Raw genomic sequence first — 19,394 nt, forward strand, 5'->3', positions numbered from 1 at the left:
AGAGGCAATTGAACTGAAACAACAGATCTGGAAAACCATGGTCTCAGGAACATATAAACATAGAACTATTTAAAAATCAACCTCTGATCTTCAGAAACTGACCACATTTGCAAATGACAAAAAAAATCCCAACTTTCTGAAGACATCCACTTTGCAAAGTACACTTAATTTTTCCTTTCTGTGCTAAGGAAGTATAAGGCTGAAGGGATAAAGAAACTCTTACTGTTAGATAGGAATCATCGTTGGAGTGCAGGCAGGGCACACCAGGCCTTCCAGAGTAATCTTTGCTCTCCCCATAAATTTTATAACTAATGAGCAATGAGGAAAGCAGCTCTAAGTTCTCAGACTTTAGAGGAGCATGTGTCATTATTTCCCCTGTTACTTGCTGCTACCTCTAACAAAAACTCCCTTTCATTACTGTGACTTCCAGTCACATCATGATACAACACAGTAATTTCATACTGCTCAAAAAGCAGTGAATACCAAACAGATTTACATGAGGCTTCAGCTCAGAAGCACATCCACCACTTTGGTGGTTTTCAAGATATACAGAAAACAACACCACCAGAAACAAATCACAAGCAATGGGTATTACTATAAATTCACATCACAGACACATATTTTCAATGTGTCACATGTAATCTTCACACTTTTAAAAAATCTGCAGTGTTTCTTGTTTTAGCTCTATACAACTATTGAATTCAAGTTATAAATACAAGTTGTCATTTTGAAAGGACAGAAAAATTCAAGGATATCTCAATTACACCTTTTTCACAAAGCCATGTTCTGCAAAACTGTATCATGCCTTGACCTCTCACATTGTCAACATTTCACAACAAGTAAAGCATATCTGAAATTGACACAGTTAAAGCAGATGTTCAGTAATGTCTGCATTTTTTAAAAATGTATCCAAAATGGGGTGATTTATACCATCACTTTCAGGCATGCTTATACTCCTAACTAAATATTTTATACAACAGCTGTGATTAGTGAGAATTTTGCTGCCAAGACAACTTTCCTGTGGCTCATATTAAATGGATGTGAAACAACATTCTTAAATCAACACAAAAATGGCCAAAAGGCAGGGCCTACATACCAGAAATCAAAGTGATTTAGTTCAAACACTGTGAACTGCAACAAAGTTTAAGGATATATAGTAGCTTAAATTGGATTAATATTTATCAAACCCCTTGAAAAGTAATCAGTCTTCCAGGAACAGCAGCACTCGGTGTATTTCTCAAAAAATGCCAGCCTTGTTTCCTATCGCCATTATCCAAGAATTTCCATCTATAGAATCTGACCATGCACACAGTGATAAACTCAAAATGGTCTGGTTGGTTAAAAAAAACCCCATCAAACAACATAAAACACAAACGCATCCCTTCAGTCAAATTAGCCTCAATGTTTTTAAAGCTTCTTGGAAACTGTGAAAAATCTTAGCAGTTTTATATGAAAATAAGAAAATGAAAATACACTAAGTACAAGAGGGAGAACTAAATAAGCAAAAAATGTTGTACTTTAAAAACACGAGTAAAACAGTTCTCCCTCAGCATACACTTCCTCCTAGATATATTGCTCCAAATCCACAGGATCCTGCATGAAAAGATGCATGAACTACTCAGAACAACTAAATAATCAGGAGTGATCATAAATAGCCTTTTTCATCATTTCCATGAAGATCTTTCAGGAAAACCTTGGACAACTGAACTGTAAACAGACAGTTGATCTGCTTTCTATAATATCAGCATTCCACTCTTCCCTGACCAACTCCCAACAAATCAAAAATATAAGACTTAAATCTGGAGTTGGGTGATGTCAAGAAACAAAACCAAAGCCCAAGAATTATGAACCTTTTACACATCTAACACTTGCAACACACTCCCACAAAATGTGTTGTTTTCCTTTGTTTCTTTGATTTGGTAACAGTATGAGACTGCATACATTGAGGTGCAGAACAGACACCCCTAAATAAGCTCTGAAGGTTCAAAAGCATGTTTCGGGTGATGTTTTGCTAAAGAAACAGTGGGATCTGTCTGATATTTAAGACTAACAGTTTTTACTCAGAATTACAAGCAGGTCTTGAAACCAAACTGAACAAAAAATTGTGATGGGCCTTGACACAAACAATATCTACTTATTGATGACTACATACCCAGTATATTTTTTCCATACTACCAGACTGCTCACCTAGAACATTTAGAATTACTTTTGCTAGCCCCTTACTGTTTGCCTCAAATTCTGCACAAAGAAGGAACCAGCAAGAACAGAATCACTTAAGAACCCACAAGCAAAGCAATCCTGAGCATCACAGAACAAATTCCCTTTTCTGGTTTTATTTACAAAATTTGATCCACATCCTCTTTTAATCTTTCTTCCTGCAAAGCCTGTAAATTCAGTTTTTCGTTATTACAATAAACAAACAGTACCGTAACTTTTAGCAAAAGCTTTACTACTTTTTAAATACCTTCTAACCAATTTCAATGAACTAGCAATAGCTTTGAAATTCTGGGTTTTGTTCTTGTTTTGTGGGTTTTTTTTGTTAAACATACCCTTGTCATTGAGCTTCAAACCATCAGCTACTGCTTCATCCATTGTGCATGCCGATTCTATCAGCTGCAAAACAAAAGAAATGCAACTTCTAAGAGGAGAAATTTAATCCAGTTGAGCAGAGGAAGACGATGCTGGATTAGTTGTGACTGAAAAATACTTTTAAAACACCCCCAAATATACACGGATTATAAAATCCAAGAGCAAAACCAAGAGGTATCAAATTAGCTGGATTGATCACATGAGCTGTATTTGGAAACCGTTTAAAACACATATTGGAAACATTTTGAATCCAATGTCATTTATTATTGCTTTCTCCCCTGCTTCATAAACATACCCTGCAGATTTACTTAGAAGCTTTTTTCAAAGATTATTCAATCTTGCTATCACAAAATAATAAAACCCCCTAATTTATTAACTCATAAACTGTCTGAATACTATAGTGATGCACTGGTCCATTTCCTGCAAGTAAATGCATGAAATGTATAATGTGCCTCAAGGTTTATCAATACATCCTTGCAGTCCTAGATTGTTTCTCCATCCATATGTAATCTCAACATAGGTATGTTTTACAAACTGCATGTTGAGACTTTGAGAAAAGTTTCTGCAAGTGAGGTAACAGCAACAAAAGCAAACAACTTAAATGCTACAAATACGAAAAGAAAAACCGCAGAAAATGAAGTTATGAGGAATCTTGATTCCCAAGTATCTGTCCACATTTGGAAACAGCATCTTACAATTCTGCTACAATAGCACAATTTCCTTTTCAAAAAGCTCATGACTTTTTTCATTAATAGCCTTCATCAGTTGTGTCAAGTTTGTCAGGACAGCCTGCTCCAGGTCCTTCATGAAGGAACAACTAATTTGCCTGATATTCCTTTGCTCTCCTTCAAAAACGTTGCAGCTATGTAACTGCAGAAAAAATTCTGCACAGTCCCCATTTTCTACAAAGTTTTGCTGATACAGGAGCTATCTTGCATTCTCCTGAAAACAAACGCCATCAGCCTCACATGCTGCTCGGTAGCTAAGTCATAAAACAGCAGTTAGACACACCACAAAGCATTTCTGGCAAGTTACTAAGCCACAATGAACTTCTATCAGTCTTTGAATCAAATAAATACTATGAAGCCAAAAACTGAAAAAGATACATTCTGGACATACACAAAAATTTTTAATGACAATGTTCAGGAGAAAAATCCAAAAATTGCTACTTGCAACCCTTTTGTTCTTCCTAAAATAAAGGGAGCCTAAAACTAATCCACTGGGAAACAAAGCACCCAGCAAGGAGCATCAGTAAAATGTCTGTATTTCTTCAATGCTATTTCAACAAACAGATTAATTTACAGATTAATTTACAAGCATTTAGCTTTATAAATTAAAGCTAGTGAAAACCTAGTTACATATTAGCATTGAAAAGTAACCTTGCTAAAAACACCATGTACTGTACTAAAGGTATTTTATTATAATGAGCTACCATATCTCACCTGTAAGGAATTACCTATAGATTTTTATTGTACACTGGACAATGGCCAAGAGTTCTCATGTTCACATGTCAGCATAATAAGAATACATGACAGGAAGTTCAAACCTACCCTTTGCCTCACTGGAAATATTAAAGTCTTTGCATGTTAAATGTCATAAATGCAGCTTGCACAGTGTTTCATCTACTGGACGATGGCAGTGATTTCACGCATTCTGCATTTCATCAGTTAGCTCATTAACAACAGTAGTTACCAAGAGTTATCCATTGAGACAGCCATAATTAAGCTTAAATGTCACAAAAAAGAAATACTTGAAAAAAATTTCCATACACTGGAGTTCACTGTTGTTGAACTTATCCAAAAGCGTTTATTTGAACTGTGTGTCTATTCATTTTTATAGATATCCAAGTTCCCATGTATGTGGAAATGTTACACAGCTGTACTTCCCCTAAAATGTTACTTCTACCCTTTTGCTATTAACAAAACAACAATTAAGAGCTACACTGTGTGTGCATGGCCAGGTTTGACAATGGCAGGGGCTAGACAGGTGGCTTCTGTGAGAAGCCACCAGAAGCTTCCCTCACATCCTAGAGAGCCAGTGCCAATCAGCACCAAGACAGCCCTGCTGCTGGCCAAGGCCAAGTCCATCAGCGACAGTGGCAGCACCAGTAGACAATAGCTAAGAAGGAAGGGGGGTAGGAAAATGGGGGGAACAACACCTGCAGCAGGAGAAAGGAAAGAGAATTCACCAGAGAAAAACAGCCCTGCAGACACCAAGATCAGTGAAGAAGGGGCTGGAGGTGCTCCAGCCACTGGAGCAGATTCCCATGCAGGCAGTGGTGAAGCCCATGGTGAGGCAGCTGTGCCCCTGCAGCCCACGGAGATCCAAGGTGGAGCAGAGATCCACCTGCAGCCCGTGGAGAACAGCACAGCACAGCAGGTGCATGCCCAAAGGAGGCTGTAACCATGTGGGAAGCACCCCCTGGTAGCAGGCTCCTGGTAGGACTCATGGACGCAAGGGCCCACACTGGAGCAGGTTTCCTGGCAGGACTGGTGACCCTGTGGAAGTGACCCAGAATGAAGCAGCATGTTCCTGAAGGACTGCACACCATGGAAAGGGATCCAACTCTGAGCAAGGCAAGGGTGTAAGGAGTCCTCCTGCTGAGGAGGGTCGATGAATTGACTGCAGTCCTCATATCCCATTCTTAAGCACTGCTGGTGTGGGAGGGAAGGAGGTGGAGAAAATCACAAATAAGTTAAGCCCCAAAATAAGGGAGGGGTGGGGGGAAGGTGTTTTAAGATTTGGGTTTATTTCTCATTACCCTACTCTAATCTGATTGGTAATAAATCTTTTTCACAAGTTGAGTCTGTTTTTCCCATGACAGTAACTAGTGAGCGATCTCTCCACATCTTTATCATGCTCCATAAGTGTTTCATTCTGTTCTCTTCCCTGTTCCAGCCGAGAGGCAGAGTGACAGAGCAGCTTTAGTAGGCATCTGGCATCCACACAGCATTAACTCACCACAAGACTGTACCCTGTAATGAAGTCAGTTTAGAAAAACTGCCTATAAAATAATCATCAAAATAAATCAAAGAACTGAGCATTATTACTTTTAATATTTCTTGGTCACTTCTTTGGGGAAAACGTTCCTTCATTGTTTGCAACTTTGAGTCTCTGGTATCTTCTTCTACATCCTCCTTCACAGCTGGCTGCTGCTCCCCTCCATTTACAAGCCTCAGCTGGGGTATTTCCTCTTCCGACTGGTCGTCATCATTAGATAGTTCAGAGCTACAATGTAAGGGAGAAGAAAAAAATAATTAAAATTTATTTTTGCTTATGAATGCTTTACTCTACCAGAATATTACTGTAAACTAAGCCTACCAGGATTGCACAAAATGCATTAAGATGCATTCAGTAACACTGGATCAACTTGTAGACAAAGGGATACCTCTATTCAGGACACAGTCAGACACGTATCAAGTACAGTCTCCTCTTTGCACCAAACAATTTCAACTTAGCAAAGGAACGAAGAAAGGAAGAATGGACCAGGGAAATACCATGACTAATCCTCATATTGTACTATAAAAGGTTATTGATAATTTAGTAACAATCACCTTAATACACTTCATCATTTCAGCTACCTAAATTACATCAGACTACCCCAAGTTTATCTCAAACAGCTTGCTAGTGTTTATTTGCCCAACTGATGAACAGATGTGGATTAAGTTCTTTGTAAACACTTTCCAGGTGCAGTATCAACTCTGTCCTAGTTCTCAGCTCACTGAGAAAGAAAATTCAAAGCTCCTTATGCAGCATCTTAAATGTACAAATTTGTGAAAAGCCTTTCTGAAAAGACAGTGTTCTGAATTTACTGAAAGATTGATTATTAGAGCTAATTTGCATGAAAAGCAACCCCTCTATGTATCTTTCCGGATATTAAGTTGCACAGATAAGACTGAACCTAAGCACATGTCTCCCATCCTCCTTCTTTCCATAGAAACATAAGAATCTCCTTTTAGGAATGCAAAATTAATTGAACTGTATGGAGTTGGCCATTTCATAGGGATTTCACCATGAGAAAGGCTTGCCTGCAGTTCTCTCTACATAAATATAGGTAAAAGACTAAAACCTGGTTTACCTCACTATAGCTTTCTTTAGCAATTACAACAGGCAGATTGCAATAGAATTCTGGAAAAAAATTGTTATGTGTCACTTACATAAAAGATATACAAAGATAACTGTTCATCAAATAATCCTTTCCTCCCTTTCCAAAAGGCACACACAGCTACCAGGACTGTCTGGTTGTGCCTCTTAAGAGTAAGGAAGTAACAAGAGAGAACCCAAATCATTCTTCAGTCCACCAAGGCATTGAGTTGTAAGCCTCAAAACATGAATTCTACTTCCACTTTAAAAAAATATGTAATGAAATGTATTAAAACCTATTGGCATATTTCTGATCTTTTTGCTTGATAACAAAGAAGGTTTCTTTTGAAAAGTGCATGTAAAAAAGAAAATAAATCCAAAATGAAACTGCAATTATCCCATCCTTTCTTATCAGGGAATAACATCTAGACACATGTCAACAAAGGCAGAGTTGCATACTTCATAAATCTTGTCCTCTGTGCATAATCACATTCATATCAAACATAAAGAAAAACTGATTTAACTGCTAAGCAACTCTGACCCAAAAAGCCTTGTGTTAGATTCTGCTTTTTTCCAACAGAGTCCAGACAGTGACTTTCTGGTAGCAAAACCTGTGGCAGAGTTTCTTTAGGAAAGATGCGTTTTCTACTCTAAACTTTCTGCTTTCTGCTCTGTACCTTGCTCAGAACAAAGGAAGCTAGGATACTCTGCAAAAAAGGAAGTAAAAACAAAAAAAACCCCAAACCCATAAACCCCCTCAAACTGGGTGACACATGCACTAAAATTTTTAATGCAGACACTGAATTGACTGATTCTATGCGAAGCCAGAATTCAGCACAAGCCAGAGCTCCTAAGCCTGGAGAGATCCCAGCTAACTCCTGCCACACTCTCCGTTTGTTTGTTAGCTCAACCAGAACAGCCATCACACCTGAGCCAGCACACTGGGACAAAGCATTGGGCACTGAGGTGCCCAGTGGCTACACAGGAACACTGAGGAGTACAAGAGGATGTAGCCTCATGTTCATCAGTCCCTTTGGAAGTCACCTTGCTTTCCATCCCTCACTGCCAGCAATCACAACACAGTACAGGAACAGCAAGCAATGGCTCTGCAAGTTGCATCCTGCGTGGCTTATCAGTATCAGCTCCACATGGTACAAAACCACCTGAACAGCTTCCAGGTGGGATTGATCCCAGAAGCAGAGTAACTATATTTATACAGCACTGCACACAAGTTAATTTGATGCATGCAACCAGTTGGCCACCTCTGTCTCCTTGGACAATCTACAACTTAAATCACAGGCAGAAGCAGGAGCTCACTTATAACTGCCAAATTTTTTTCTCCTTTACAAGTAGCTGCCTTAAGTTGAAACTTTGGGAAGGAAACACTAAAAAAAAACCCCAAACAACACAACATCAGAATTTTAGGTAACAGCAGTAGAAAAATGCATTATTTGACTGCTGCTGTAAACCCCCAGTAACTCTATGCTCTATGTAGGACTGAAAACCTTACAAGAGACTACACTTGTTAAGGCTGCAATTCCCACAAAGGTTTTCTGCCCATTAATTCAACTATCAAAAAACAGGTTAAGCCACCTTGTTTTGCTTAGCACAAGAATATCTGGAGGGCACAATTACCACACAGACATATAACTAGCAGTGGGTCCTTTAAACTGCTCCAAATGGCTGCAGATATCTAGCTACATCTTGTCTCACCTGCTCTCTCAATGCTGCCTTTTTAGCAAACACACAAATGTGACTCCTGTACAGTGACTCTTTCCTCCCAGCACATTCAAAAATATAAATTTCCAAATCACTTAGGAAAGAAAGAATTTTTACTATGCATAGGAAACACATCATGCAACTCATACTTAAGTTTACCTCGGGATTCATACTACACACTCTATTTGCTTCCCTGTCAAATAGAGTTGCATATACAAAAAAAATCAACTCCAACGGTTTAAAATTAGCAAAGCAAGTGTTTTATGGTTAAGTTTCCAAGTCGTACAAAAAGGATTTCAGAAGGGCAAAGGCACAGATGTATAAAAGAACAAACATCACACGTTTCAACATCACAGAACTCCTCCCTCTGAGAAAATGTTTTAGCTGGATAATTCTTCCTTGGAAAACCAAGGAAGCTGAATCCCAAAGGAGCAAACCAGAACCCAATGCAGCTCAGTGTTCCAACTCAGGACGCCCAGTCGGGGTGCAGAGACACGAGGGAAAGCTGGCTCAAAGCGTACATTAAGGCCACCTCTCTCCTCGGAGCCCGGGTTTCCTTGGCAGCACCGACGCTTCTTGGCTCCTCGTCCTCGCTGTCAGACACGTCGAGGAACTGCACCCCTCGCTGGCGCTTGAAGTAAGAGTCTTTCATTGTCCTCTGAACTTCAGGAGTTTCTGGGATGGTGGAATGCTCTGTGCAAGCCATTTCAATAGGAGAGAAAAGAGGATACAATGACTTATGACTTCAAATACTTATTTGTACTTAGAGCATCAGGCAGCTATGATTTCTTTCAGAGACACAACAGCCAGTTAAATGGAACTCTCATTCTCATGCACAGAAAATTCCTGTAGGTGCATCCTTGAAGTGGGAACTTACCTGGCAAAGGATCTTCAGCCCTCTTACATTAATGATATAATTTTTATGCTACAAAGTTTAAGAGAAGATGTACCTTAGGTTAATAAGTACTTACAAATAAATAAATGCATACTTATTTTTAGATAAATGAATAATGAGGAAAGTCCTCAGAACTACATCCAGGCTGACTGAACATGGAGAGAAACACGGGCGTATTTCTCTCTTTTCTCTACGAAGAGAGAAAAATTGATGGACAGAGCAGAGAACATGAGAGCTGCAGAGAGCATTTTCTGTATGAAAGAAATCTTGTGGAAAATAAATTTTAAAAAACTCACTGTGGCAGAACTGAATGAACAGAAAAAAAAGATAAATCCTAGAAGTACAAGCTATTTGCTGACATAAGAAACTGTACAGGCTTTGAAAGGGAAAGGTAACCAATAAACTAAAAAAATATGGTACCAAATGTTACAGAGTACACTACAGAAAAAGAAGAAAACTACTTTAAAATGGAGCTTTATAGTGGTTAAAGGGATGGAGGTGAGTGTAACTCAGTGCCTATGAGGAAACATCAACAAAGGTTTAATGACAGCTCAAAAGAGCAATCATTGAAGCCTTAAGCCTTCAGGTTGTTAAAGAAACTTCCCTGTCCAAACATCCAGGAGCTACTTTGGGAGCACGTGAGCTGGAACCAAGACCCCTTTGCAACTACAGATCCCACAGAGTCACACCAGACTTCCCAGAGCAGTCTCAGATGTCCAGATCCCCAATATCATTCAATCATGGTGCAATAACAAAATCACAGCTCGTTCTGGTGCCTCAGAGGAGCAACCCCAAACAAAAAAATCCTGGGCTTTTACACCCTCACAGTCTAAGTGCAGGAGAGTCTGGAGTCATCAGCTCCAGAGTGTCCGGTCCCCTGGCTGGGCCACGGGTACCTGGGACCTTTGTGCAAAGGATCAGCAGCTCCCTGCCTCTTGCCTGGGGCTCTCCCCACCCACAGCTCAACCTTCAGCCACACTGTGAGCTACCTGCACTGAATGGATCCCTCAACAAGGTGACCTTAGCCACACGAAGGAAAAATCCAGGATGAGGGGCAGGAGAGTCAGCCAGAAATTTCTGGGAAAGCTGCGTTTTAGTGATACCACTGTCAGTCGAAGTCCTCATATAACAAGATCTTAAATTCTCATAACACAAAGAAAGCATCACAGGCATCCTCTCCCCTCTAACATACCCATAACATTTTAAAAACTCATGTGCTTGTGAACCAAGCACCAGTGGTGCTGCTAACTCCAATTAATTACTGAACCACGATTCTGGCTGGAAGTAAAGGTAGTTTCTTCTGCCTCCATTCACTTATGCAAAAACTTGCTGAGTCAAATTACTAGGGTGTAACATCATTTTGCAAAGCTGATTTGCCTGCAGACAGTAGACACAGATGAAGCTAGAATTCATCTGAGTCAAATGCAGAAAGGAGCTACATGGTGTCTAATTCCTTCATCTGTGATAAAAGAACTAATTTTAGTTGAGTTATCAAAATCTAAATCTTTTCTATCACTTTCAGAACACGATACAGGATTATGGAAATGATTTTTAGAAGCGGCAAAAGTCTCACTTTATAAATTAATCTTATTTTGAAAACCCCATACACACAAATTTAGGAATGCCTAAAAATTATTAGTTCTGAAGCAGTAGTACACTGTTCCAAGACAGACCTCCCTGCAACCAAGACCAACATGTAGGCAGTGGAAGCTTCCTGAGCAGTACCTTCTATCTGTCCATTTTAGGAAGGAGATGTGTTGTCCTTGATGCAGTTGCTTCATCTGAAAACTGATTAAGTTTTTAGATGAATACAGGAAAGGAGAAAAAGAGACCTTCGGGAACATTATGAAGTTGGGTTATCAGGGCAAGGGTTATCACAATGGGAATAGAAATACGAAATGCATTAAAAAATGTAATTCAGTGTCAAAACAGGTCTGTAAGAAACATGAGAATTTCACATCTATACTGAATTAACAGAACAGATCAAGGCAGTTTTCATGGATCTTTGCCTTGCAGATTAGACTAAATTCCAACTATATTCCCCTTGCAAGCAGTGTGACATGGAAATGACAGGTACTCATGATAACTTTGCTAGGAGGCATCCTTACTGAATTTTAAAACACGAGGAAATTTTACAAAAATACGATGGTCTTAATAGTAATTTTATTCTTTACAGTATAAACTTTAGACAAGGTTTATATTTAAATAAAGAGTATTTACTGTTTCCTTAGTGATTTCTCATTTTATTTAGCAATCACCATCCAGTCTTCATGACAGCTCCTAATTCCCATACTTATAAAAGGCTGAGTTACCTGGGGGAAAAAAAGCATTCCCCCTCTCAAAAAAAGCCCAGTCTTCTGTCCTTCCTCCACCTATTCCACTGGACAGAGTCCCCACTAAGTGGGGAGAAGCAGAAATCCCACATATAATAAGGAGTCCTCATATTTAGAGCAAACTGAAACCTTGTAGAGTAGTAACAGATTGAAGTTATTGCCACAACATGTAATTGTTGGAGGCAGAATTTTCTAATGACAGACAATTCAAAAGAACTATTAAGGAATGCCTGCAATCATAAGATCAGTATTTGACTCTCAGGCCAGAAATAGGAACTCGTAACTATCCCTACATGCACATATTAAGAGCAAAACCAAAACCCAACAACAACCAATTTCTGCTATCATAAAAAGATATTCACACTGCCCTGTAATTCTAAACACAACCGCCTGCACAAATCATACACCACACTCTGAGAAAGCCAGCTTCTTCTCTCCCAAGTCAAAACAAAGGCAAAACCAAAGTAAAAACTGAGGCAATACTTAAGAGGCTTACCACATTTACTAACATTGTCCAACAAGCACTGTCAAATAGAAAGTAACTTCCACCTAGTTTTGGAAAGCAGTATCAAGTACATGCTGCTTAAGTCTACAAGGTAAGAAGTATTCCCTTTTCAAAGGAAAGGTTTTTCCACTGGCTAAAATAATCCTAAATGTCAGTATTACTCTAAGATGCTTCTTAAAGCAGCCCTTTTAAAATTTTGATTACTTCAACATATCTTCCCATAAACCCTTAGAAAACTTCACTAGGTATTTCAGTCATCACGTTTTTCCCAGAAATACTCCAAGCAGAATTACACTTTATGAACTGAGACATAACCAAAAGATGGGACTTCCACAGATCCTAAAGAAAATGACAACAGAATAAAAAAAAAAAAAGTCCCAGTGCAAGTGAGGTCTGAGCATTATAATCTCAAAGAGTAGTCATTTAACACACATATTCAAAGAGAGGATATCGACAACATCAGTCATCAATAATAGGGTTATATATTGTAGTTTATTTTTTTAAAAACTCTTATTTAAATTCTTTTTGGACGCTTTGTAAGTATGCTTTTTGAGATCTGAATACCAGCTTAGTTTTGAAATTCATATTGGTAATTATTCTAATTTGTCCAGTTCTGGTATAATTCTGCTCCATTTCTACAACTGTGTAATATCATCTCATTATCTTAGTACACCCAACTATTTACATAATTAAAAACATCTAAATGAAAATAAAGATGCTTCACTGTTTCCTTAACAGATTAAAAGATACAGAACTATCCAGTAAATAACACTAATTTGCAATAAAAACTGTAGTAAGCCACTCCAGTGTATTTTTCTAACTCTTTTAAGATATATCTACCCTATATTATTTGGTAACTGTCCCCAAAGTCGGTTTCTATCCTTCAGGAAATGCCGTTCAGAATTATTCCCTCCAACCTGGCTGCAAAGTCACTGCAGGTCTATGTAATTTTGAATACAGACAAGTGTACAAAGATGACCAATTCTTGTGGCCATCACAGCACAACTTGCTTATTAAAGGGTAAGGGACACATCTTCAACACAAAGGAACAAGAAGCATGACCTACAGACATAAACGGGGTACAGAACAATCTACCAATAATGGTTTGTTCTAGGAAAACAAAACCAAAGAGAATATCTAAAAAAATAATGGTGGCTCATGACAAAATAGACAACATCTATGTTTTTTGAAGATGGATGACATTTAGACAATCCCATACTTTTTAGATGCACTTTTCAGGCACTTGATAAAACAGAAATCTCCCAGAAATTATTCTGAACTATGTGTGCTCCTGAAGCAAAAAGTCAGATTTTAAAATACTTTATAGATACTGTGGTTGCACAGTACCAAAGGAAATAGAACAAAACCCCAAGTCGCTAGCTGTTTAATAGCATTTTTGTTTGTATAAGTGAAGTAAAGATCACTCTCCTCTTCTTTCCCCTGTTTCCTGTACCAGTATTTTGTTAATCATTTTGTTTGTCTTCAGAAGAAATCTGAGTAATTGTTGTCCTCAACGGCTCACTGACCATTAGGGCAAGTTACTTTTGGAGAACTTGGTGTAAACTGCTTCCTGTACAGAACAACTCCATACCCCCACTTGTTGGCAGTTGGCATCAGAGAGCACACAGTACCATAAATTCATCTTTGGGCCTTCTCCATTACCATTCAGCAATAACAACAACAGAAAAAAAACCAAAACTGACTGTTTTACTTGACCCACATCAACAAAAATTCTGTCTTCTGGACACTAATTAGGAAACAAGGAGAACAGGCACCTGCTAATCAAACCTAGCCTTCTCTATTACATTTAAGTGCCTCATATCATGCAGACAAAATCTGAGTGTTTTATTTTTTGTTAACTTCTGTAGATGTAGAAAATGTGATTTCATTTCTTATAAGGTTATTAAACACTCAATATCTGAAAGATGAAGCATTATGTATATGAGCACTAGTAATTATGTCTCAATTTTAAATGTTAATTAGTGCCCCTGTTCTACACCAGCAACTGTGTCCATGGATGCTTTTTTCTGTTGGACACCTGCTGCAGTTTTGCATGTTCTTGCACTCTACCCTTTGTCACTGTTAGCTACCACCATCTCCCACTAGTTTTCCTCATAACTACTTAGCCTTGCATTACATTTCTTTTAGGCTGGCCTTCACCTTTCTTTTTATTACCTTGTATCTCATGTCTCTAAATTTGGTATTACAGCCCTTCTCAACAGTCCTAACCCAGCAGAATTTAAGTCAAGGGAAAGGAGCATTTTGTAAAACAAGCACTAAAATTTGTTGGCAGTTATGATCTAGCTACATGCTTACATTAACAAAGCTCACAGGCAGATTAAAGGCAGAAACATAATATCAAAATAAAGTATATCCCAAAAACAATAAGCCACAAAACAAGCAGCACCATCCATTACTGCACAACTACATTCACAGTTCAAGAAGGGCCCCTGCACTCAGTAACCCCTCCATAGCACAAGAAAATGATTTACCACAATCAGGAAGGGAACACCTCTTCCAAAGTGCACTTCTTCAGAGTGTCCATTTTTCCATACAAGCATTACAAAGATACACGAGCAGAATTAACAGCTGCTTGCTTCTTCTGTAAAGTTTTCCCTGTCACCAAAACATTCTTTGCAAGTGGACGGGTTACTCAATTTCAGATGGGCAACTTATAGTTTTTATATATTTAATTTTTAACACAGAACACTGTTTAATATTTACTAATGAAAACACAAGAACACTCCAATCAACTGAAAACAGGCAACCTTCACTAAACCAAAATTTAGGGAAGAGTAAATATCCACCTCCAGTAATTCTGACTTGGCTATGCTTTAAAAGAGGAACTCCTCCTTGTGCATGAAAGGTTCCCTTGTTATCACATAGATAAGGTATTGTGAAAAACTGCCTTGCACCAAGAGAAAGTCACGTGCAAAAAAATGTAGTTAAACAACATCAACAGACATTGCTGTTTCATTTCTGAATAAATGCATAGTCAAAGTCTGTCTGATCTCTCCAATAAGACCTGTAACTCGACAACTATACCAGAAGTTACATGGCGTGTCTGAGAAGTACCAAATAATCAGCAGAGATACTGTCTGTTCTCCAAATCACACTCCCTCAGTAACAGGAAAAACTTACTGGTGAATGTGATTGCACAGCCAACAGCAATTTCAGTCATCAGTATTAACCAACAAACCCAAAGAGGAACAGCACATCCCTACTGTACACACTACGACACAATCAAGTTTTTGATATTTCCATGAAAACCCCAAACTTCTGCCCCAAAACAGGGCAAACACTACGACAAAACCATTAACACAGTCAGCTTCTGAGAATCAGTACCAGGTCTCTCAGCTCTTTACAAAACCAGGCCCAAGTAAAAAGAAAGTATTTTCTTTCTTTTCAAATCCATCTGTGATGCTCCACAATGCAATAACCAAGGACTCTACTCAAAAAGTTAAGTCTACAGTGTTGCATCTATCAGACAAATAAAAGTAATTTCTTCCTTAAAAATCCTGAAATATTAGTGCAACATAAGTATCAGTAAACAGTTTATAAATAGGAAAACATAACACACTTTCAACATTTGATTTAAAGCTTATTTAATCAATTAAAAAAACCCAAGTTATTTCAGAATGTTACTGACTTGCCTGTAAATGCACAGGTTCAATTAGCGCATATACTGCTAAAAATGAGGATACTTTTGTGGAAATGGTTGAGAAACGTGCACAGAAAAACGTATCTTTAAAGCAAGCAAAGGAGGCAAAACCCAAAAAGACAAACACCAAAACAAAGGACAGTTACGTTGTTTCTAGAAGTTAAGCACTTACACAGCCCTTCTGCTGCATGCAAAACAACACCTGACTCACCGGTTCTCTCTGAGGCGTCCGAAGCCGGAGTGTTTGGCCTGCTGCTGTCATCCGCACCTTCCTCCTCATCCCCTCCAGCGGCACCGACGGCAGCAGCAGCCTCAGGTGCCTCCGCGCAGGCCGCCGCCGGAGACGGAGGCTCTTGTTCCGCGCCCTTCCCCTTCCTCTCGAAGCGGAACCGGTCCAAATTGTAAAGGCTCATATTCTTAACCTTTCTGTGGGAAACGCCAGGAAGGGGAGAGAGCTGACAGGGCCCGCCTAATACAGGTAAGAAAATGCTGGCGAAGGCGCTCCCACAGAAACGCGAGGCCAGGGACGCTGTCAGGCACCTGGAAGGCTCCTGCCTGCCCGTCCATCCGCCCATCCACCCGCTCTCCCTCTTCCCCGCGCTCCCACAGCCTCCCTCCTCATCTCACGACGGCCGGCTCCCCGCGGGCACGGACAGCGGGCCTCACACGCACCTGTCGCGCAGCGGGGCGGCCTCGGCGGGGCGGTGTGAGGCGGCGCTAGCGGCCGGCAGAGGCCGGGCCGGGCCCCGGGGCAGCAGTGCAGGAGCGCGGCCGGAGGGAGGGAGGGCGGGCGGGATGAGGCCCGGACAGCGCAGCACGACGCGCTCCCCTCAGGAGCGGGGAGCGGGGCTGCCGGCGCGCGGCGATGACGTCACGCCCCCCCTCCCGCCAATCGCCTCGCCCGGCAGGAGCGCGCGGGCGCGTGCGCCTTCGCGCCTCTTTCCCAGGAGAGCGGCGGGAAGCGCTGCCCTGAGGGCCGGCAGTGGCGCTGCCCTGGGAGCGGTGTCCCGGTGCGTCTGCGAGCTTTGGGCTTCACACCTTCTGCCGCCGTGACCAGGCAGATTTGCGGGTTCCGACTCCAGATACCGCACCAGTGACGTCTTTGATTCCAAATCATCGCGTGTTCACACCGCGGCCCCCACTGCCAAGTTGAAAAGTTTGGGTAGAGGACGGCGAGAAGACCGATCTAGGAGATCTGGAACCCTAAAATACGGGGTCATACAATCGAAGAATAGTCTGAGTTGGAAGGGTCCTTAAAGACACCTAGTTCCAATGCAGGGACGCCTTCCACTAGACCAGGCTGCCCAAACTCATCCAATCTGGCCTTGGACACTTCCTGGGAAGGGGCATCCACAACTCCTCTGGGCAACCTGCTACAGTGTCTCACCACTCTCGTAGTAAAGAATTTCTTCCACATGTCTAATTTAAATCTACTCTCTTTAAGTTTGGAGCCATTCCCCCTTGCCCTGTCCACTCACATACTCTTTTAAAAAGTCTCCATTTTTCTTGTAGGCTTCCTTTAGGTACTGGAAGGTCACAATTAGGTTACTCTTCAGTCTTCTCTTTCACGCCAAATAATCCCAATTCTCTGAGCCTTCCCTCATAGGAAAGGTGCTCCATTCCTCTGATCATCTTGGTGACCTCCTCTGGACCCGATCTGTCAGGCCCATGTCCTTCCTGTGCTGGGACCCCAGAGCTGATGCAGCCCTGCAGGTGGGGTCTCACCTGAGCAGAGAAGAGGGGTAGGATCCCCTCACTCACCTGCTGCCCACGCTGCTCTGGATGCAGCCCAGGACACGTTTGGCTTTCTGGGCTGTGAGTGTCCACTGCCAGCTCATGTCCAGCCTCTCATCCAGCAGCACCCCCAAGTCCTGCTCAGCAGGGCTGCTCTGGATCTGTTCATCCCCAGCCTGTGTTGATAGCAGGGTTTGCCATGATCTGGGTGCAGCATCTTGCCCTTGGCCTTGTTAAACTTCATGAGATTCCCACAGACTCACTTCTCAAGCCTGTCCAGGTCCCTCTGGATGGTACCCCAACCTTCAGCTGTGGATTTAGGGCAGTTTTCAGCTTAGGTTCCTCCATGTGTTTCCATCATTGTGTTCCTTTGGCAGAATAGATGGGAAAACACCTCCTTTTGCTGTCCTGGGTCAGGACCTGCTGCCATGCTGGGTTTCAGTGGATGTATGGTTGCAGAGCATGTGCAGCCGGGTGTGCAAAGGCACCTGAGGTTACCTGGTACCACACAGAGAACCTTGCCAAGGCTGAAATGGTGAAGTGGCAAAGAGGTACTGAAACTACCTGTGCACATCTGCCCTTTCACATACCAGCCAGCCATGAAATAAAGTGCTTCAAGGCTTGGCAGAAATGAATAAACATTATACTGGGGAGCCAGGTGCAGCAGCTAATAAAGACATTCTGGAGAGATTATGCTAGCTAACAGAAAACCAGAAAGAGAGGCCACTTACCCATCCATTATGCCAGCTCTGTATTTCTGGGCTCACAGGATGTTCCTTCACCCTTAAAATTACTTGACTTTTAAATTGCAGTAGCCAAGCAACTGAGAAGCAAAAGGATTTGGAGGAAATCAAGCTTCACTGACAATGTCTTCCCTTCACATCAAATATTAATCTACAATTTGGATAATAGATGAGTTTAAATTTGTTGGAAACTGCATTCTACTAATCCCAAATACAAATAAGTGGCAGTGTAAATGGAACAGAAGAGTGATTTTGCCCCCAAAGGTGGATACCAAGGCACAGGTGGATTTGCAGACTGGCTGGTGTCTGAACAGTGCAGTTCAGAGATCATCTGAGGTTATCCCCTGAGGTTATCCTCTGAGGAGGACTAAATTATGCTGGAGAAGGAGTGCCTGGGCTAGACTAACTGTTGACATATAAAAAGGCGAGATCAAGGGCTTTCATGCAAAGAGCAGGTCAGTATGAAAATGGAAGAGTTTTGCCTGTCAGCACAAGCTCAGACTCCTACCAGCTTGAAATTTCATCCACTTAAAAGGCAAGTTACCCCAAAAGTGGGAATAAAGAAGCTTGTAGGTACATCAGAAGTAAAGCTGGGTGTGGGTTAGAGGAGGAAAAATGTACAGTCCATGAGGACACTTTTACTTTAGCTCAGAGGTTTTGACTCCTTCTTGGGACCTGATAACCATGGCAAAGCTCATGAGCTTCTCTGCAAACATTAGTATTGCTGTTAGCATCTCTGATGTGCTTGCCTCACACTGACTTATTGCAACACACTGAGCATCTAAAGGTTAAGGACTCTGACAAGACTTTGACCACTTTTTCCATGAGGAAAGGATGACAAACTGCATGTGATAGATGTCAAGTCACGTTGTTTGACTGACTTGGAGGACACAGTCAAACAATGTTGTTAAATGTGCAGAGACAAATGGCCTGTGAGGCTGCAAAGCTAAACGAGTAATGTTTGAAAAGTTGAGAAAAGAAAGTTGAAACTGGGAGAAAGTGAGTGTAAAGGGGAACATGCACTCAGGTCAGTCTGTGTTTGTGACTCTACAAGGCAGTCATGAACATTTGTCTTGGGGAAAAAGTAATAAGAAAAAAAAACATAAATTCCAGAACTTGGGAGAAAAAGCAA

The 19,394-nt window shown here is 40.9% G+C and overlaps 1 protein-coding gene across 1 annotated transcript in view; it reads right to left on the reverse strand.

The window, feature by feature from the left end:
* SMARCAD1 (SNF2 related chromatin remodeling ATPase with DExD box 1) overlaps positions 1–16,606 on the reverse strand; it is a 42,323-nt gene extending 25,717 nt beyond the window's left edge. The window contains exons 1-5 of the mRNA XM_088163977.1: positions 16,458–16,606; positions 15,997–16,211; positions 8,913–9,084; positions 5,640–5,817; positions 2,550–2,613 (exon numbers count right to left, since the gene is read on the reverse strand). Coding sequence (XP_088020103.1) covers positions 2,550–2,613; positions 5,640–5,817; positions 8,913–9,084; positions 15,997–16,198 — 616 coding nt within the window. The 5' untranslated portion in view covers positions 16,199–16,211; positions 16,458–16,606. The remainder of the gene's footprint in view (positions 1–2,549; positions 2,614–5,639; positions 5,818–8,912; positions 9,085–15,996; positions 16,212–16,457) is intronic.
* Positions 16,607–19,394: the final 2,788 nt, after the last annotated feature.

The sequence above is a fragment of the Sturnus vulgaris genome, chromosome 4 (assembly GCF_052056855.1).
Source record: "Sturnus vulgaris isolate bStuVul1 chromosome 4, bStuVul1.hap1, whole genome shotgun sequence".
NCBI classification, from domain to species: domain Eukaryota; kingdom Metazoa; phylum Chordata; class Aves; order Passeriformes; family Sturnidae; genus Sturnus; species Sturnus vulgaris.